General features: G+C 38.8%; 1 protein-coding gene across 4 annotated transcripts in view; it reads left to right on the top strand.

Moving 5' to 3' along the window:
- LOC130283012 (tenascin-R-like) overlaps positions 1-23064 on the top strand; it is a 551407-nt gene that overhangs the window by 399079 nt on the left and 129264 nt on the right. For all 4 annotated transcript variants that reach the window (XM_056532112.1, XM_056532113.1, XM_056532114.1 and 1 more), the window contains exon 8: positions 6391-6576. In XM_056532112.1, coding sequence (XP_056388087.1) covers positions 6391-6576 — 186 coding nt within the window. The remainder of the gene's footprint in view (positions 1-6390; positions 6577-23064) is intronic.

Genomic DNA, 23064 nt, shown 5'->3' with positions numbered 1-23064 from the left:
CTACTGTGTATGGTCAGCTTTAAATTTGGCATTGTCCTAGTCAATTTGTTATATTGCCGATCTGCTTGATCTATCCCAGTACTGTTATTGTGAAGTTGAAGTATCTAGTAATGACAGCCCAGCCACACAGCAGTAAAGCCGTGAACTTACAAATTCTCAGAGTGGGGCTGGCAAGTGCTAAAGCATGTAGAACATGAAAGTCCTTTGTCCCTTGTTGCTTTACTCAGTTCCAAACTGCCTCTGGAATTACATCAATGTCATAAAATGTATTTCCACACACACATCTACACACAAGCCAAAGCTCATCATATACAACGCTAAGCGCCAGCTGGAGTGGTTTACAGGATGCTGCCACTGGACTCTGGAGGGGAAATTCTCTGCAGTCATGAATCATATTTCACTATTTATCAGTGGATGCCCAGAGAACTTGACCTCCTGATGTAGGCTAAGTACCCTGTCCCAGCATGACTGTGCTCCCGTGTACAAAGAAAGAACCATAGATCCGAGACATGATTTGACACGTTTGGTATGAAGGAACCCAAGAGATCTGCACATAGTCATGACATGAACCCCTTCAAAGACTTTTAGGATAAATGCTCTCTTGTGAGATAGACCTTCTCATCCAAAATCAGTGCCAGACAAATGCTCTTCAAGTCCTAGGCTGATGGGTCACAAATTCTTAAAAGTGAAATTGTGTGAGGCTGTTATAGGTACAAAAAGAGGCCCAAATGGGATTATATGGCATGTCGAAGAGAGAAGAGCTCACCCATCAAGAGACATGTCATAAGTTTTGAGCTTCACTCCCTGCCTTGCAGCCATCTTCATCCAGCTGAAGGAGATGAACTCCTTAGTAAGTCTTTGGTGTCTTCTCCAGCAACTGGCTGCAGATCGCTTGAATACGGTGGGGCGCGAACACTTAGACTTTTAAATGTCTCTGTGACAATAGTTTTGTTTAAATGGCCAAGACACTTGGCCATTTAATGTGAACTACGTGAGTTCACCCTAGCCGGCAGCTCTGTTATACTGTTTGCAAATCTTCACCAACCTCTTTGAGGAACCACAATGTTTACAGTACAGTATAGGGTGTAAACAATGTGGTGACAGAGCTTCTGGAGGGGCAGAATGTTTGACATATCTCTACAGATGCCTTCAAGCTGTTATATGAAGCCATCACACTAGTGCCTTCACACCTTACAGTACTTCCTGTACAGTATTGTAGTTCGGAGGTGCTGCTAGACAACCAGGGAATCACTCTGCGATTGGCATCTAGACATGCAGTGTTAATTCAACACGGTGCCAACAGCATGATGTGTCGCCAGTATACAGTGGTCCCTCAAGTTACAATATTAATTGGTTCCAGGACGACCATTGTATGTTGGAACCATAACTCTATGGAAACCTGGTAATGATTCTGAAGACTCCAAAATGTCATTCAAAAATAGGAAAAAGTGAGGATTAAATAAAAATAATTAGATAACTAATATAGATAAAGCATGTCCTTACATATGAAAGTAAGAAAGATCTGCTGGGAGCTGTAATCACTGTCTATGTAGAGGACAGGAGCTTCTTCAGGGTCCTGTACAGTACACGCAATGTCCTAAAAAAGTAAAATAGAGCCGCCCTCACCTGGTGTAAAAAAGGAGCAGCTAACCCTGGTACAGGTAAAGAGTAGTACAGAACATGTATTACCTCCCTGTACTGTAGGGAGGCGCTACCAGACAGTAATTCAGTTCATGCACTTCAGTAATACAGGGGTTTTACCAGTGAATGCCAATTCTAATTGGTCAGTTCTTTGAGCCTTTCACATGTTTCACAGATCTGGACTGTCCGTAGCATTAAATGTTGAGTCTGGTTTCAAGTTACAATGATCCAGAAAAGACCATTGTATGTTTCAATTGTTGTATGTTGAGGCCATTGTAAGTTGAGGGATCCCTGTAGTCGACGGCTGTTATAAAGTTCCATATACTTTTGGCTATATATATATATATATATATATATATATATATATGAATAAGGGAACCGACACTGTAAAATAGGACTTAAAGTCCAAATCGGGTGCTCAGCTTTCACAGGTTCAAACTCCAAACCCTTCTTCAAACACCTCCAAAAAAGAAAAGCGGCACTCCAATGGCAAAAAAAAGGTGTATTTATTCACCCATCAATACAATGCGACGTTTCAGCCTCACAATGACTTGAGAAATGGCTTCATTGTGAGGCTGACACGTCGCATTGACTTGATGGGTGAATAAATACACACTTTTTTTGCCATTGGAGTGCAGCTTTTCTTTTTTGGAGGTATATATATATATATAAATATATATATATATATATATATATATATATATACAGTAAACACAGTATATAGTAATTTCTTTTCCAACAAACTAATATATTTCCCCATAAGTCAGGCTAAGACCTGAGCCTTCTGATACGCAATGTAATCACTGCCATGTTTTTTCCGCTTAGCTCTAAGAGGCTGTAAGCTTCTAAAATGTTATCTGCCCTCTGTGTTTTTAGGTTACCAAGTTGGGAAACAATACAAACTTTTCTATGTACTTATTTTAAGCTCATCTCCTTGGCGTTTGGCAAAGGGCTTTATATCATAGCGGGGTTTTTTTGCAACCCACTGAGCTTTAAATCACTCATCACAGTTGTCTCGGTTTTGATTTCTGTAACTAAAATCCACAGAACATATTTCAAACACAATTAATTAAATGTACAAGGGTTTTTAAAGGACAAGTGTGATCGCCACTCGAAATTAGGGAAGTTTTTCACAAAATAACACTTAGAAATGTGAGTCCTTGAGTTGACCTCTTCCGTTAGAGGAGATACTGGATGGAGACAACCTCTAACCATGTGACCTATTATTAAAGCATGTAGACATCAAAGACAGGTCCCCACCAACTAAGTTTTCCACAATTAAATTTGCATTGTTTTTCCTTAGAATCCAGGCCATCGTCTACATCTTAGGTCTCTGAATAGTGGACCTCCAACTTCCAGCATGCCAGCACAAGTGTGATCACAGCTCGAAAGCAGCAAATTTTTCCCCAAAATAACACCTAGAAATGTGAGTCCTTCAGTTGTCCTCTTCCATTAGAGGAGATACCTAATGGATACAACCTCTTACCATGTGTCCTATAATTACAGCACGTGGACGTCAAGAGCAGGTTCCCCCACTAAGTTGTCCACAATGAAATCTGTGTTGCTTTCCCTTTGGAAAACTGCCATTATCTTTCCTGAGAATCCAGACCATAGTCTACATCCTAAGTCTCTAAACTGTGGACCTCCAGTTGTCACAAAACTACAACTTGTCTTCATAGTGTAGATCAGTGGTTCCCAACCTTTTTTTGCCAGAGTACCCCTTAACAGCTCATTCCCAAAAAATGTTACCCCCATATTAGAGACATTTTTGTAATGAATATAGAATAATTCATATTCTATTTTCTTTTCTCTACATTTTCTTTACTTCATATACTCTCCCTAGACCCTCTGCTCCTCTCCGTCTCCCCAGCCCCCCTATTCACAGGTTACATCTTCTCTGATCAGAGTTGTTTTCCTTTTCTTCACTGTCTGCCCTAGACCGGCATTAAAGTTTCTCCTGGCCAAGACTTGTCTCCACAGAATCAGCCAAACAAACATTTTAGGCTCCATTCTCCAATACAATACCCACTTCTTTACAAACTTCTCATGTGTATTGCCCCATATAGTAATAGTGCCCACTGTGTGTCACCATATAGTAGTTAGGCCAACTGTGCCCCCAAATATACCTGTGGGTCCCAAAAATGCACCCACATATAGCTGTAGGCCCCCATACTGCCCTGCTTTGGTGTTCCGCTGCTCCTCGGGTCTGGGGACCTACTGCTATGGCTCATAGCAGAAGGTCCCTGGTCCGCAAGAGAACACCTAAGCTGATGGTAGTTACTGCCACAGAAACCCGGTAGCCGTGTTTCTCCTCTGCTGTCCTTCTCTGCCCCTCGGTGCAGTGACATCATCCTACCAACAGCCATAGCTTGTTTCTTTCAAAGTGGTCCTGGCCACTTTAGAAGCAGTGACCAGTGGCTGTGGCTGCCATTATAATTTTTTTAAAGTACCCCCTGAAGAACTGCTTAGTACCCCTGTGTGTATTTGTACCCCAGGCTAGAGATCACTGGTGTAGATGTTTCCTCAGATTTCTAAGTTTGTGTGTTGTGGAAAAATAAGTCACCTCTCACTTTTTTTTATCCATTTCCATGCAGAAATTAGATCCATTGTATCTAGTCAGTAATGAACATCATGTAATACAATATTTTACCAATGGCTGAGGCATCTGTTGGGGCCATCACCTGTCACGCCATGCTTGAAGTTGTTTGCCAACCGCTCAAAATACTCACTATGTACCATACCTAATATCATTGGGGTCAATAAATAAGCCACATGATAAGCCTTCACAATTTTCTGCCTGTATGTTATGTGTACAGTTGCAAATATTATGTGCCGTAATCTATTGTCAATGCCAGTTATGGTAGCATACATATTAGGTGGAACCTAAGAAGCGTCAATTATTGAAAAATAAAGGAGAAATTGCCCAATCCTTTCCAGACTTGACATCTGCTCGAGGCCCCATTACAAGAGAACCACGCTTAGATTATTTCCCTGAAAATCTTGCAAATGAATCACCTGCTCTATACAGACCGTACACCGATGCTCCTACAGCCATTGATATAGTCATTAGCCGCCTCGAATTTCCTCTTAAAAATTTGCGAACCGTTCTCTTGCACACGTTCACGATTACTATTATTATGATGATAATCATTATTACTGGTATAATCTGATGCATAAAACCATTGAGGTATGCAACAAGGACAACTGACAGACGAAGTGCTATAAAGCTTCTTTAACATTTTTTATTATAATGATTATTATTTTTATTATTATTAGTTTTCTCTTGTGTATTTTCTTGTTTATTTCTATTGGTCTTAATCCATACTTGACTTAAGTTGCAACTGAATTTTTCTTTCTGCGTAAGGCTAAATTTGGGTCCCAATTACCAAACTGTAAACTGACCTACACCATGATAAAAAAAAACAAAAAAAACAAGCAAACATTTAACCCCATTTAAGTCAGTAGGGTCCTTCAGGCATCATTGATGTCTGGCATGCAGCTTACAGGGCAGGACAGGAAAGTTAAGTGCTGGTTTGAACGTAGCATAAACACTGCTAAAAATGACTGGTTAGGTTCATACCAAAGCTAAACTGCCTCCATCAATTGTGCTATCAGAATGCTACCGCCAGCAAAGTGCTCCCCAATAAACAGCCCTACCAGAAAAATGCCTCACATGGACATTGGCTCTAATGCAGCCATAGAATAAAAAATAAAAAAAAGGCAACAAGAGTGTCATAAGAAAAGGCAATTTTCAGCTCACCTCTTCATTCGTGTGCTCGGATTCTTGCCTCAGATCCAGCACTACTAAAAGGAATCCATTAAAACATGAACAATGTACAAGACATCACACCGCTGTGCTGCAAAGCAATCAGACAAGTCAGACGTGTTTCAAGAGCATGTGTGCTCTTGACCACTAGTGACCAAGAGAGCGCATCACTCGAAAAGCGTCCAACTTGTCTGATTGCTTTGCAGCACAGCGGTGCGATGTATTGTACATTGTACATGTTTTAATGGATTCTAATGAACAGTCTTGCTTTTAGCAGTGCCGGATCAAATTTTCTTTTTTGCAGGTAATAGCACAGAAACAACGCATTTTTGGGACCCTTTGTCAATACAGTCACCCGATGAAGGGCCCCCCATCAGAGTCGAAATGCGTTATAGAAAATGTATTTAGCTTAACTGTGTCTATATGGGGATTGCTCCATCACTGGCGTCCATTTTTCTTATGAAGTAAGTACATAGTGATTTTCTGATTGGTCAATGACCTGTCCAACCTGTAGTGGGCTGCATGCAGCAACCACTTACCAGTTTGGCAGCAAGTTAACTTTAAAAACCTGAATCTAGGGCATTGTACTCTATGCACAACACCATCCAGTGAGTGTGTTTTTAGCACCACACACACACCTTTATGTGAAGGAGTAACTTGTAGCTTTTGGGCCCCAATGCTAAATCTGCAACAGGACCCCATGACCCAATTATAATACTGGTCTCTTATGGGGCAGATGTGCTTTGGGGGTCCTCTAAGGCACCAGGGCCCTGATGCGACTGCTACCTCTGCACCCCAATTAGTTACGCGCCAGCCTGCACAGGCTCTTACCATTATTCTTTATTGTAATATTACAGAATAGTAGCGAGAATAAGTCGAGGCATTTCCATGCCCTTGTAGGTTTCTAAGAATCTATAAGCATAACCTCCCCATAAAACGATATATAGTATACTCCATAGTTACCAATTTTTTTTCTTCCACAGAGCTTGACGCTCCCAAAAACCTACGTGTTACCTCTCGTGCATCATCAACTTTAGAACTGGAGTGGGATAACAGCGATGCTGAGGGCGAGGGTTACCTTGTGGTATTCAGCACCTTAGCCGGAGATCAGTACCATGAACTGAGGGTACCACGGAATGTCGGGCAGACCACAAGAGCCACGCTTACAGGTGAGCATAGAAACATTGGCAATAAGGTGCATCGGCAAAACATCGAACTTTCCAGATAAATCTGACACACTGTTGTTATTCCTAGTGCGGCACTGCAGGGGGCGCTGCAGGACACAGAAAATAAGTGTCCTGCATCACCCCTATAGGCATAACACCATATACAGTTTACCTAAAGCAATTCTGGAACTGCAAAGGGTTCAGTGTTATTCATAGTAATAACTATGGTCAATATGGTATGTATAAAACTTTGTACTCCATTATTTTGGCTGTAGTTTGTCTATTTTTTTGGTGCAGTTGTTTTAAGAGACAAAGTTTTGCGACAAATTAAGGGGGACATTTTTTTCAAAGTGACGTTGGGAGTTGTGATTTTAGCTGAAATCATACAATGGTCAGAAATTTATGTTTTGCGACTTTTCAGTTTGTTGCATATTTTGGCGCAACTACGCTTATTTAGGTGCAATTCTACACCAGACCTGACATGCCTTAGAAACTGGTGTAGGTGCACAGTTTTCACCATGGGCTTGCTGGGAATTGTAGTTTTGCAACAGCTGGAGGCATACTGGTTGGAAAACACTGCAGTCATCTGTTATCTTGTAATCTGTCAGAATGCAGAACTATTAAGCCCTCTATAGTTCCTTAACACTGGGCAGCCTCCATCCATATTGTTATCTTGGAAGCCATCCAGTGCAAACTTTCCATTACCTCATCAGGTGAAAACCAACCATTAAAGGGGTACTCCTGTGGAAAACATTTTTTTTAATCAACTGGTGCCAGAAAGTTAAATAGATTTGTAAATAACTTCTATTTAAAAAATCTTAATCCTTCCAGTACTTATCAGCTGCTGTATGTTCCAGAGGAAGTTGTATTGTTCTTTCCAGTCTGACCACCGTGCTCTCTGCTGACACCTCTGTCCAAGTCAGGAACTGTCCAGAGCAGGAGAGGTTTGTAATGGGGATTTGTTCCTGCTCTGGACAGTTCCAGATATGGACAGGTGTCAGCAGAGAGCACTGTGGTCAGACAGAAAAGAAATCCAAAAAAGAAAATAACTTCCTCTGTAGTATACAGCAGCTGATAAGTACTGGAAGGGTAAGATTTTTAAATAGAAGTCATTCATAAATCTAGGAAAAAGAAATGTGGATGTGTGCAGCTCACAACTATTACGCACCGAGGTCAAACAGGGCAAGCAACTATACCTTAATTGCTAAAAAGGGAAACCAGAAAAATACAATGTAGCCCGGACCTTCTAGGTGAGTAAAAAATGGATATACAAGGATCGTGCTTCAATAATAATTATCATTTATTTATAAAAATAAAATTTCAACACTTCTCACAGGGCCCTTGTGAGAAGAGCATACATAATAAAAAGGCAACCTAACAAGATATTAGGCAATGGTATTAAAATTAAAATTCTACACTTGGCATAGAGTATAGAATAATAGAATAAAATAGCAAAATAAGAGCTGTACCATACAAATATATTAGAAAATTGCTCTTCTAGATGTTTAGGGTAAATATGTCCCTTTTTTTTGGATACAGTGACAAACAGTCTGTATTGATGGCAATTATTACCGGTCTGTTGATTGTGGCTCAGGCGGTGGATGTTGCTCCCGCAATAGCTAAGTGTCCGTAATGTACAGTCCACTGTGTGGTGCCTCCGATCATAAGCCTGGTCCAGTCGGGTCTAAGCGTGGTGGCAGTCGCTGTCGGATAAGGCGCTGGCAGGCGCCAAAGATCGTGATGGTGTCCGGGGACTGCTGGCGCTGGCGTGCGTTAAAGCTGATATTCCTCACCGCTTCATTAGTTGGAAAGCAGGACCATATACTGGAAGGCTGGAGGTTCACCTCGTGGTGCCGGCGTCTGACGTCAGAGCCGGAATGGTTACAGCAAAGTAGTTGCACCGGGATGACTGTGCCGGAATGGATCCGAACCGCTGGACCGGGTAAACAGCAAAGCGTGAGCACAAATGGTGGTACAGTTCATAGAATGTAACTGGCCATAGAATTTGGGCACAGTTTTGATACTACTATGCCAGTAGATGAAGACTAGACGCGTTTCAGGGTTGTATGGTATAACCCTTTCCTCAGTAGTCATAATGGTTGCCATAGATCATCAGTTATTTTATATGGGCACAAATCCCACCCCTTAACACATTGATAGATAATAATGAAAAGCATGAATGGATTTAATGGATCGGTTCACCTAGAGAGCAATACTAGATATAGAGTAGTGTGTCAATTTTGTTGGAAAATTGTAGCGATGCGTTTTCAAAATAAATGAGTTTTTCTTGTATAGTAAAAGAACATAGTATTGTATAACAAAGTGTTGGAAATAAATAAATGAAGGAATGCAATGAAATTAAAATAAAACAATATAGTGAGACAAAGTGAAATAAAACAGGAAGACATAAATGAAAAATTAAATTAAAAATAAAAATAAAAATAAAAATGAAAATAAAAATAAAAATAAAAATAAAAATAAGATAAAAACAGATAAAATAACATGAAAATAAAAATAAAATAGAGATGAAAATGCATATGAAAATGAAAATAAAAATAGAAATAAAAATGAAAATAAAAATAAAAATAAAAATAATAATAATAAAAGTAAAATAAAAATAAAAATAAAAATAAAAATAAATTAAGAATAAACTAAGATAAAATAAAATAAAATAAAATAAAGATAAAAATGAAAGATAAAAAATGAAAACAGAAAATGAATAATTACATATAAAGATAATGATAACCCAAAAATAATAATAATAATAGGACGTCATTGTAGATGAATCTATAGGGGATAAGGTCAGCCCATGGGATAACCCCTTGATGACCAAATAGGGGTGTTCCGATGGGCCGAGTAAATCCCCTATAGAAATCCAAAGAGTTCAAAGTTGGAGTTGAGTCCGCCAGGTTCTAATGTTGCGAATTCAAATATTTTCTTACTTTCCGCTTTGGACATTTTCAATAGGAAACTGCCCCCACGCCAATCTTTCTTGATTAGCTGGAGACCGGTGAAGGAGAGGGAGGACATGTCACTATTATGGACTGTGGAAAAATGTGCAGACAGTGGGTGTTTCAGGTTTTTATTTTTAATATTATTAAGATGTTCAGCTATCCTCATTTTGAGGGCCCTTTTGGTTCGGCCAATATATTGCTTCTTACATCCACATTCTATGATGTACAAGACACCTTTTGAATTGCAAGTTATTAGATCTTCAATTTTCCATTTAAAAGTGTTGGTTTGAGAACATATTTCTACAACTTTTTTGGGGCCCTTTATTTTTGTACAGTTGGCACATGTTCCACACCTAATAAATCCTTTGGTGGTTAGCCAGGAGTTGTTTAGTTTTTTTGGGGGTGGTTTTATGGATGGAGCTATAGTCAAGCCTAAATTTGGGGCTCGGGTGTATACTATTGGGGGACGTGACGGTAGTAATGGGCCCACCTCTCGGTCTTGTTGTAATAGATACCAATGTTTTTTAATTATTCCTTCTATTTTTTTATATGATCTATTGAAAGGAATCACCAATTTACCTCCAAAGGTATCAGCATTAGTGGTTTTTTCTCTTTTTGAAAAAAAGGTGGTCCTATCTAATGTTCTCACATGATCCAGAGACTGTTGGAGTAGCTGATCGGGATAATCTTTCTCTTTGAATTGATTGGTGAGTTGTTGTGCCTCTTCCAAAAATTGATCGTCTGAGGTACAATTTCTTTTTAACCTCCGATATTGTCCTTTTGGGACATTAGTTAACCATCTAGGAAGATGGCAACTAGTATAGCCTATAAAGCAGTTCTTGGCTGTTGGTTTGTAATATGTCTTACATATAAGGTTATCCCGATCAGCACCTACAACAATATCTAAAAATTCGATACTGGTTTTACTGATAGTGGATGTGAAGTGGAGATTGTGATCATTAGTGTTTAAATTAATTATAAAGTGTTCTAAATCAACCATATCCCCCTCCCAAATTAAAATGATATCGTCAATGTACCGCTTCCAGAGCACCAGGCCCGCGCCAAGCCGAGGCAAGATGGTACTCTCCTCCCATTTTGCCATAAATAAATTAGCGTAACTTGGCGCAAACCTGGTGCCCATCGCGGTACCAATTAACTGCAAATAAAAATCCCCTTCAAAATAAAAATAGTTGTGAGTTAAAATAAAACGAATAGCTGATGTGATAAAATTAATCTGAGGTGATTTGATATGACCTTGTTGGAGAAAGTGTGTAACTGCTGCTATTCCTAAATCGTGTTTAATAATGGTGTACAATGATGATACATCTAAAGTGGCTAATATGTGTTTGTTAGTCCATTTGAATTTTTCCAAAATTTCTATGATCTGAGTGGTATCCTTTAAATACGTATGAGTTTTTTGAACAAATGGCTGGAGAAACCTATCCACGTACTGGGACAGGTTCGAAGTAATCGAACCTATCCCAGACACGATAGGTCTCCCCGGGGGGTCGATTAATGATTTGTGTGTCTTTGGGAGACAGTAAAAAACTGGGATTCGATCTGGAGTCCCAAGTATAAAAAGGTGTTCCCTTTCATTTAAGATTTCCTCTGCCGCTGCCTCTTTACACAATTGTTGTAATGTTTGAGAATATTCATGGGTGGGGTCTGATTTTAACTTCTGATAGACAGTTGTGTCTCCCAACTGTCTATTGCATTCTTGTATATAATTAATAGTATTTAATATAACCACCCCACCCCCTTTATCAGCGGGGCGAATGGTGATACCTTCCAATGTTTGGAGTTCTTTTATTGCCAATTTTTCTTTATGAGAGATGTTATTTTTATAATACTTAGTATCTTGGATACCCCTCAGATCATTTTCCACTAATTTTTTAAAAGTGGTAATATCAGGCCCCATTAGGTGTTTCGGGTAAAACCATGACTTTGGTTTACATTCAGTATGGATATATTCTGTTTCACTTGTTATACGTTCAAATGGAGTTTTCTGAAAGTGTTTTTTTAAACAAATATTGCGAATGTATTTTTCTACACCCACATATGTCTGAAATTTATCTAGTGGGTGTGATGGGGCATATTTTAAACCTTTATTTAACAGTTTTTCTTGTGCTGGTGTCAAAATGTGATTACTTAAATTTATAATAGATGTGTTCTCTAATGAGGTTTGACTATTTTTGGTGGAGGCTGTGTTGTGTGGTCGAGCTCGATATCTTCTGCGTAGCCTCTTTTTTTGTTTGGTGTTCCTAATAACTGTTGGGGAGGGGGGGCCGAGTGTATCTCTGCTGATATCATGTGGGTTTTTGGTGGGACTGTGGATAATAAGACTTCCCTGTATGTTGGTTGGTTGTGTTGGTATTTTGGTTGGGATTTGTTCTGATAAGATTGGTTTTTGGAATTTTTGTAATGGAAAATTGAAGATCTAATAACTTGCAATTCAAAAGGTGTCTTGTACATCATAGAATGTGGATGTAAGAAGCAATATATTGGCCGAACCAAAAGGGCCCTCAAAATGAGGATAGCTGAACATCTTAATAATATTAAAAATAAAAACCTGAAACACCCACTGTCTGCACATTTTTCCACAGTCCATAATAGTGACATGTCCTCCCTCTCCTTCACCGGTCTCCAGCTAATCAAGAAAGATTGGCGTGGGGGCAGTTTCCTATTGAAAATGTCCAAAGCGGAAAGTAAGAAAATATTTGAATTCGCAACATTAGAACCTGGCGGACTCAACTCCAACTTTGAACTCTTTGGATTTCTATAGGGGATTTACTCGGCCCATCGGAACACCCCTATTTGGTCATCAAGGGGTTATCCCATGGGCTGACCTTATCCCCTATAGATTCATCTACAATGACGTCCTATTATTATTATTATTATTTTTGGGTTATCATTATCTTTATATGTAATTATTCATTTTCTGTTTTCATTTTTTATCTTTCATTTTTATCTTTATTTTATTTTATTTTATTTTATTTTATCTTAGTTTATTCTTAATTTATTTTTATTTTTATTTTTATTTTACTTTTATTATTATTATTTTTATTTTTATTTTTATTTTTATTTTTATTTTCATTTTTATTTCTATTTTTATTTTCATTTTCATATGCATTTTCATCTCTATTTTATTTTTATTTTCATGTTATTTTATCTGTTTTTATCTTATTTTTATTTTTATTTTTATTTTCATTTTTATTTTTATTTTTAATTTTATTTTTCATTTATGTCTTCCTGTTTTATTTCACTTTGTCTCACTATATTGTTTTATTTTAATTTCATTGCATTCCTTCATTTATTTATTTCCAACACTTTGTTATACAATACTATGTTCTTTTACTATACAAGAAAAACTCATTTATTTTGAAAACGCATCGCTACAATTTTCCAACAAAATTGACACACTACTCTATATCTAGTATTGCTCTCTAGGTGAACCGATCCATTAAATCCATTCATGCTTTTCATTATTATCTATCAATGTGTTAAGGGGTGGGATTTGTGCCCATATAAAATAACTGATGATCTATGGCAACCATTATGACTACTGAGGAAAGGGTTATACCATACAACCCTGAAACGCGTCTAGTCTTCATCTACTGGCATAGTAGTATCAAAACTGTGCCCAAATTCTATGGCCAGTTACATTCTATGAACTGTACCACCATTTGTGCTCACGCTTTGCTGTTTACCCGGTCCAGCGGTTCGGATCCATTCCGGCACAGTCATCCCGGTGCAACTACTTTGCTGTAACCATTCCGGCTCTGACGTCAGACGCCGGCACCACGAGGTGAACCTCCAGCCTTCCAGTATATGGTCCTGCTTTCCAACTAATGAAGCGGTGAGGAATATCAGCTTTAGCGCACGCCAGCGCCAGCAGTCCCCGGACACCATCACGATCTTTGGCGCCTGCCAGCGCCTTATCCGACAGCGACTGCCACCACGCTTAGACCCGACTGGACCAGGCTTATGATCGGAGGCACCACACAGTGGACTGTACATTACGGACACTTAGCTATTGCGGGAGCAACATCCACCGCCTGAGCCACAATCAACAGACCGGTAATAATTGCCATCAATACAGACTGTTTGTCACTGTATCCAAAAAAAAGGGACATATTTACCCTAAACATCTAGAAGAGCAATTTTCTAATATATTTGTATGGTACAGCTCTTATTTTGCTATTTTATTCTATTATTCTATACTCTATGCCAAGTGTAGAATTTTAATTTTAATACCATTGCCTAATATCTTGTTAGGTTGCCTTTTTATTATGTATGCTCTTCTCACAAGGGCCCTGTGAGAAGTGTTGAAATTTTATTTTTATAAATAAATGATAATTATTATTGAAGCACGATCCTTGTATATCCATTTTTTACTCACCTAGAAGGTCCGGGCTACATTGTATTTTTCATTCATAAATCTGTTTAACTTTCTGGCACCAGTTGATTAAAAAAAAAGAAAATAGTTTTTCACCGGAGTACCCCTTGGCACCAGATGCACGCTGTAGTACTTAAAATTTTTGTATGTTGGTTCTAACTGTGGTGTTTCTATGTTTTTTTTGCAGTATACTAACAAAAAAGAAAATACGAAGCATACTCTTGAGTTAGATCTAAAAATTGCTTTAGCTGCTGTAAAATTACATTTGCAGGAAGACAAACATGAATTGCAGCCAGCGTTCATAGACGGTTGTCATGCAGATGTCTGCAGACCAATAATGCAATATTCATATTACTATAAAGGCTAATTTAACAAGAAAAAGAGGGCAGAGTCACTTTTTATTATAAAACATTAAACATTAAAAGACATAGTATAAAATCTCACATAGAGGGGAAAACTCCACTGGAAAAAAGGTGACACTCCAGATGGTCCATACAACAACAAATCACATGTATAGTAGTGTTGCTCGCGAATATTCGCAATTCGAATATTATTCGCGAATATCGCATATTCGCGAATTCGCGAATTTCGCGAATATAGCGCTATATATTCGTAATTACGAATATTCGTTTTTATTTTAATTTTTTTTTTTTCTTCACAGTACACATCACAGTGATCACCCCTCTCTGCTTCCAGCTTGTGTGGTGTAAAGAAGGCTGTAATACTACTGTGTGAGACTGGCGTGCGAATATTCGCATATGCGAAAATTAACATATACCAATTTTCTCATATGCGAAATTTTCACATATGTTAATTTCCGCATACGTGAATATTCACGCATGCGAAAATAAAACAACGAATGTGCGAATATTCGCGAATATATGACGAATATTCGTCCATATATTCGCGAATATTCGCGAATTCGAATATGGCCTATGCCGCTCAACACTAATGTATAGTATAAAATCCCACTAAATATAAGGCGCAAACATAGAAAGAACAAATACATACCAATGCAATGTAACAATACACAGAGGACCACTGAAGAGACGCCACGCCAACGCACGTTTCGAGATGTCCTTCACCCTGGGGGTGGCTTCCTCTCAGCAGTAGGGGCATCTTATACCAGGACCGGCCAATAGAAACCTAATTAAAATGATTCCCACCTGATTAAGTCTGTTTCCATTGGCGCATGTAGCTAGGAATGCGCGGACGCTGCTGCTTCCGGTACCTGCGTCACCAGCCAGGTCACGTGAGCGGTCACATGACCGCATCACATGATCGGCTGTACGCGAAACAGACCCGGAAGAGCGTTGCCTCGCAGACCCGCTCATTCGGACTATAGACTATCTGTCAGTGGCTGCTGAGGAATACTCTCTGACACTGCACCCGGATCTGGTGATAGACCATACACAGTATTAAATGGAAAATAACATGATAGCAATTTGTTTAAAAAAAACAAAGAAGTGCATATATAATTATTGAGTGAACCTGGGGTGATGTTATTATTAATAATAATTCATGGACCAACGATTACTATGTGCATGTGTAAGAATTTCATATATATACAGTGACCCCCCGACTTATGATGGCCCCGACATATGATCATTTCAACATATGATGGCCTCTCAGAGCCCATCGTATGTTGAAGGCAGCATCGACATATGATGCTGCTGTGTGTCGGGGCCATCATACAAACAGCTATCTGACAGCGCTGACAACTTCAGCAACTGACAGATAGTTGTATAATGTGCCCCGTGTGCCCCGTTCTGCCTCCTGTTACTCAGATGCTGTCCTGCTAACTCACGCAGGCTTCCACTGTGAGCTCCGTGTAAGCCCCACCCCCCCAGTGCAGCCATAGCCAATAGCCTGCAGCATCTTGCTGCAGGCATTTAATGAGCTGCTGGCTGCCCTCCCCTTCCTTTCCTATAGAGCTGTAGTCGGCAGGATGGTAATGGAGGACATTCTGTCCCCCCTGAAGGTATTTAAAGAACTGTACAGTACTGTATGCGATGTCACACATCACATACAATATATATACACACTATGCACCCCATACATCAATGTTTCCCTATCAGTGTGCCTCCAGCTGTTGCAAAACTATAACTCCCAGCATGCCCAGACAGTCAATGGCTGTACATGCATGCTGGGAGTTGTAGTTGTGCAACAGCTGGAGGCACCCTGGTTTGTTAAACACTCCCCATACACTCCACATACAATGGTCATCCCAGAACCAATTGGCAGTTTCCCATAGAGATATGTATTCAACATACAATGGTTCCGAGGCCCCAGAACCAATTACCATTTTTGCATAGACATATGTACTCGACATATGATGGTTTCAACATATGATGGTTCTCCTGGAACCAATTAATATCATATGTTGAGGGACCACTGTGTAGACACAATAATATTCATAACCCATCATATATTATATATATTTGTATTGGATTGTTTTATATGTGTACATATGATAGTGTTTACATATAAATATAATTCATTGTGTGTATATAAAGTGCAACCTAATAAAAAAATTTGCTGATACAAGAATAAATATAAATAAGTAAAAATTTGCAATTCATGAGATTATTATGCAAAAAATGTTATACTCAAGTATAAAATGTGCTAAATAAGGTGCAAATGTGTGATCTATACGAATATATATATATATATATATATATATATATATATATATACATATATATATATATATATATATATATATATATATATATATTTTTTATTTTATTTTTTTTTAAAGAAAAAAAAAAGTAAAAACCACAAAAACTTATGTGATTATTATGGGCAACATTATATAATACGTGCAAGTTGTTAACTATGTGGATTGTGATAAATAGTGTTGGAAAACAAACACAGGAAATGGAAGATGGGGGAGGGTGGGGAGGGTAGGGGACAAAAGAGGGGGGGAAGGAGGAAGGAAAAGGGGAACAGGGGAAAGAAAACACAGGTGGAAAGGCGAATGGGGGCAGGAAAGGATAAGAGGGAGAGGTGGGGAAAAAGCAGGTGCAATTAGCCACCAGGTTACAGTCCGTCCTATACTGTAGTTAATAATGGTCAAATTATTGAGAAGTCTCTTTCACTCCAATATCCGGATATAATCTGTCAATCCAAGAGAAGGGCACAGTCTGGTTCTATGAGACAAAAAATACAGAGAAATACATTAATATACTTAGAGATTAAAAGCAATAAAAACAACATAAAAAGCAAAGCTGCTGAAAAAAGTCATATGATCAGAGAAAAGGGGCGAATGGTAATACCTCATTAAGTGCATGGGGTTGTAATATATGAAGCCGCCATATCCATCTACTTTCATGTTGAGCAAGAACTTTTGGTACATGTATCCCCAAATCCACTCGATCAATGGCCTTCATTGTCAAAAAGTGTTGCGCGATCGGTTTTAATTCATCAGTGTTCAGACATGTGGAAGCTTGTCTAATGTTTTGCATGCGTTCTTATACTCTGACTTTTAGGGCTCTGATGTTAATCCGATAAAAATCTTCGGACATGGACAGTAAGCGTAATATATAACTGCTTTAGAATTGCATGTTATGTGATGTCTAATTTCAAAAGTTTTTTGTCCAGTAGAGTCCACAAAATTACTACTTCTTTCAATGTTGGGATATGCAACACATATCCCGCAAGGGAAGCAGCCATTTTTAGGGCCAACAGAACCAAAAACATTAATGGTAGTAGAAGTAGTGTACTCACTTTTTACCAAGATATCCTTCAAATTTCTTGATCGTCTTGCTGTCATCTGTAGTCTGGATGGTACATAGTGTTGAAGGATAGGGTCAGTCTTCAGAATGGGAAGATGTTTTTAATGCAATTCTGATGTCATCCCAATGTGCATTATAATCCGAAATATATCTCACAGTGTCATCTGGTTTTTTTTCATTCTTCCTCTGTAGAAGTTGGTGTATTGATGTTTCTTTTGCACGTTTATATGCTTTATTCAGGCATCTTTGGCTATACCTCCTTTCCCTGAATGTTCTTTGCAGAATTTTTGCCTGCTCTTCAAACATTTCGTCCGAAAAACAGATCTTTCGAATACTCAGGTATTGGCCAATAGGGACTGCATTTATCACATGTTTTGGGTGGGCTGATGTGGCATGAAGGTAAGTATTGGTGGCTGTAGGTTTACGGTGAACATTGGTTTGAATAAATCCCTCTTGATCCCTGAGCAGAGTGACATGTAAAAATGGAAAGGAGAATGTATCAAATGAATATGGGACTTTAATGTTTTTGTTATTATGATTTATTTAGACATGAAGGTCTCCAATTCAGTGGCCATTCCCTGCCAGATCATGAGGACGTCATTGATGTACCATGCCCAAAAAAGGACACGTTCCCCATGATCTGACAGGAATAGATCCCTCTCAGACAGCTCCAGGAACAGATTGGCATACAAGGGTGCACAAGGCGCCCCCATAGCCGTGCCCTGGAGCTGCAGGTAGAGGGATCCGTGAAAGGTGAAAAGATTATGCGTTAACACAAATTTGAGTAGTTGGCACAAAAAAATAGACATATCATTTTTGATGTAACTACTTCTCAGGAAAAAAACTCAGTTGCAGCCAGTTCATCATCATGTCCTATACACATACCGTATATAAAGATTCCATATCAATTTCCACCAATAGTGTGTTTTCCCCAAGATGGAGTCCCTCAATGCGACCCAGTAAATCATTTGTATCCCTCACAAAGGAGGGAAGGCATTCATCTAATGGTTTTCATTTTTGATCAATAAACCTCGAGATGTTTTGTGTTAGGTTGCCATTACCTGAGGTGATCGGTCTTCCAGGTGGTTTAGTGATGTTCTTGTGCACGTTTGGTAATAAATACAGTGTTGGCCTTCTGGGATGTGGTACAGACAAAGCACGATGAAGTTCAGTTGAAATGATGAGTTCAGATTCTGCTCATTCAGGGATTTCTTCCAGGATATTTTTGTAGGAAATCAATGGGTTAAATGTAAATTTTTTATAACATGTATTATCACGTAGCTTTCTACGTGCTTCAGCCTCGTACATATCTCTTGGCCACACAACAATATTTCTACCTTTATCGGCTGGTTTAAAAATAACTCCTTCCAACTGCTTCAGTTTCCCTAAACTTAATCTTTGTTCGTCAGTTAAGTTATCATGTGGGACCCGTTTATCAATCTTCTTTATTTCCTTATCCACCATATTAGCAAAGATCTCAACAACTGGACAAACTGACAAAGAAGGAAAGTTCTTTGATTTAGGTTTTATACATGTTGGTACCGGGTCATCACGTCATACTTCTTGTTCCATTAAAAATTCATCCAAAGTACGTATGGCTTGTCTTTCAGCAGGTGTAATGAAAATCGTAATTTTTTTTTTTATGATACCACTTCTTGAAAATCAATGAACGAGCAAAAATGTGTAGGTCCTTTAAGGCTGTAAAATGATCAAAGGGAGTAATCGGTGAGAATATCACACCTTTGGCAAGCACCTCTTTGTCAGTCTCAGACAGATGGTATTGAGAAAAATTAATTACCTTGGGCTTTTCATCACGTGGTGCAGACGTCTCTCAGGGTTTGAATCTCTGCTTGTTATTGTCTTGCTAGAAATCCCTCTTTCACTTTTGTCTGTTATTGAAATTATTAGGACGATATGATGGTCCACTGTATTCACTGCTTGGTGAGATAAATGAAACCGACATAGTCTTCGTTGTTGAGGTAAATTATTGATCATCTTCCTTTGCCATTTATAGACAGTATTTTGTTGAAAGTCATGTATATCATGTGACAATTTTTTACTTTTTTCTCTGAAATATCTTTCTGCCATGCTGTATTCTGTTTTTCCATTTTCATTTTGAAGCTCTCCGTTTCCTCATATGTGACCACAGTTGTGTTTGTACATTAGCAATTTCAGCTTCTACTTCTAAGTCCTTTTATGGAGACCTACAAGAAGTTCCATAAATTGGAGCGATGCTTGAGTACATACCTCAGCCCATATCGTGGTAAAGGTTTCATCGTTCACAGGAAAAGATGGAAACACTTGGATGCGGAGACCTCTCAGGATTAATTTCTTCAAAATATAGCTTTCTAAAAATGATTTGTTCCAGCAGATGCATAATTTTCTGTGCAATAAAGTGCTCATTAAGTGCTGTAAAGAAGCTACATTTCTCTGATCACCATCTCCACCAGTGGTTGCTTCTCCCTTGAAAACATTATCCAGTTGTGAGAGCCAGGTTTATTCTCTGATTCTATAATCCATGGCCAGTTATTGCCCAGACCCACATATAATAATACAGAAAACTTAAGTATACAACCAAAGGCAATTAATACAGTAAAGTTGATGTAATGCGTAACTGCAAGTGCTTTTATATTATACTAAATCTACGGCCCATGTGCACTCCATTGTATGCAAATGTGACAAAAAAAGAGGGTGGAGTAACTTTTTATTACAAAACATATATATTTTATTGATATCCATTAAAACACATAGTATAATATCTCTCATAGAGGGGAGAACTCCACTGATTGGAGAAAAAAGGCGTCACACCAGATGGTCCATATAACAACAAATCATATTTATAGTATAAAATGGCTGTTCCTCATATTGTAACATCCCATGTGGAAAATCTCACTATATGTAAGGTGCAAACATAGAAAGAACAAATTCATACCAATGCAATGTAACAATATACAGAGGACCGCTGGAGAGATGCCACCTCAACGCACGTTTCAGGATGTCCTTCGTCCTGTGGGTGGTGTCCTCTCACCAGTAGGGGCATCTTATACCAGGACCGGCCAATAGAAACTTAATTAAAATGATTTCCACCTGATTGTCTGTTTCCATTGATGCATGTAGTTAGGAATGCGTGGACGCCGCTGCTTCCCGAACCTGCGACACTAGCCAGGTCACATGAGCGCTCACATGACTGCATCACATGATCGGCTGTACGTGATACAGACCTGGAAGAGCGCTGTCTCACAGATCCGCTCATGCACACTACAGACTGTCAGTGCAGCGTCAGAGATCCCAACAGCAGTCACCCTTCCGGAGGGGGCAGGGCTGCTGAGGAATACTCTCTGACACTGCACTGATCCTGACCTGGAGATAGACCTACCTGATAGTCTGTAGTGCACATGAGCATGTCTGCAAGACGGTGCTCTTCCGGGTCTGTATCACGTACAGCCAATCATGTGATGCGGTCATGCGACCGCTTACCTGACCTGGCTGTTGACGCAGGTCCCGGAAGCAATGGCATCAGCGCATTCCTAGCTACATGCATCAATGGAAACAGACTTATTCAGATGGGAATAATTTTAATTAGGTTTCTATTGGCCGGTCCTGGTAAAGATGCCCTTACTGCTGAGAGGACGCCGCCCCCAGCACTAAGGACATCCCGAAATGTGCGTTGGCGTGGCGTCTCTCTAGTGGTCCTCTGTGTATTGTTACATTGCATTGGTATGTATTTGTTCTTTCTTTGTTTGCACCTTATATATAGTGGGATTTTCCACATGGGATATTGCAATATGGGAAACAGCCATTTTATACTATACATGTGATTTGTTGTTAAATGGACCATGTGGTGTGACGCCTTTTTTCTCCAATCAGTGGAGTTCTCCCCTCTATGTGAGATTTTGTACTATGTGTTTTAATGTACAGTATATCAATAAAATATATGTTTTAGAATAAAAATTATTCTTGTTACATTTGCATACAATGGTGTGCACATGGGCCGTAGAGTTAGTGTAATATAAAAGCACTTGCAGTTACGCATTACATCAAATTTACTTTATTAATTGCCTTTGGTTGTATATTTTCGTTTTCTGTATTATTATATGTGGGTCTGGGCAATAACTGGCGATGGATTTTAGAACCAGAGAACAAACCTGGCTCTCACAACTGGATAATGTTTTCAAGGGAGAAGCAACCCCTGGTGGAGATGGTGATCAGAGGAATGTGTCTTCTTTACAGCACTTAATGAGCACTTTATTGCACAGAAAATTACGCATCTGGTGAAACGTATTTTTGAAAGCTATGTTTTGAGGAAATTGAACCCAAAAGGCCTCCGCATCCAAGTGTTTCCATCTTTTCCTGTGAATGATAAAACCTTTACCACAAGATGGGCTGAGGTATGTACTCAAGCATCGCTCCAAATTATGGAACTTCTTGTAGGTCTCCATAAAAAATCTTTGGAAGAAGTAGAAGCTGAAATCGCTAATGTACAGACACAACTCAACAATGTGGTCACATCTGAGGAAACGGAGAGCTTCAAAATGAAAATGGAAAAACAGCATACGGTAAGGGAGAAAGATATTTCCGAGAAAAAAAGTAAAAAATTGTCACGAGATATACATGACTTTCAACAAAATACTGTCTATAAATGGCAAAGGAAGATGACCAATGATTTACCTCAACAACGAAGACACGCTATGTCGGTTTCATCTATCTCACCAAGCAGTGAATACAGTGGACCATCATATCGTCCTGATTATTTCAATAACAGACAAAAGCAAAAGAGGAATTTCCAGCGAGACAATAACAAGCGGAGATTCGGACCCCGAAAGACGTCTGCACCACGCAATGAAAAGCCCAAGGTAATTAAATTTTCGCAATACCTTCTGTCTGAGACAGACATAGAGGTGCTTGCTAGAGATGTGATATTCTCACCAATTACTCCCTTTGATCATTTTACAGCCTTAAAGGACCTACACATTTTTTCTCGTTGGTTGATTGATTTTCAAGAAGTAATATCATAAAAAAGAAAATGTTACGTTATTTTCGCTTCACCAGCTGAAAGACAAGCCATACGTACTTTGGATGAACTATTAATGAAACAAGAAGTATGACGTGATGACCAGGTACCAACATGTATAAAACCTAAATTAAAGAACTTTCCTTCTTTGTCAGTTTGTCCAATTGTTGAGATCTTTGTTAATACGGTGGATAATGAATTCAAGAAGATTGATAAACGGGTCCCACATGATAACTTAACTGATGAACAAAGATTAAGTTTAGAGAAACTGAAGCAGTTAGACGGAGTTATTTTTAAAGGGGTACTCCGGTGAAAACCTTTTTTCTTTTAAATCAACTGGTGGCAGAAAGTTAAACATATTTGTAAATTACTTCTATTAAAAATCTTAATCCT

The sequence above is a fragment of the Hyla sarda genome, chromosome 7, assembly GCF_029499605.1.
Source record: "Hyla sarda isolate aHylSar1 chromosome 7, aHylSar1.hap1, whole genome shotgun sequence".
In the NCBI taxonomy this organism is placed as follows: Eukaryota; Metazoa; Chordata; class Amphibia; order Anura; family Hylidae; genus Hyla; species Hyla sarda.
The sequence above is the reverse complement of the archived record's forward strand: the minus strand, read 5'-3'. Positions and strand labels throughout refer to the sequence as shown.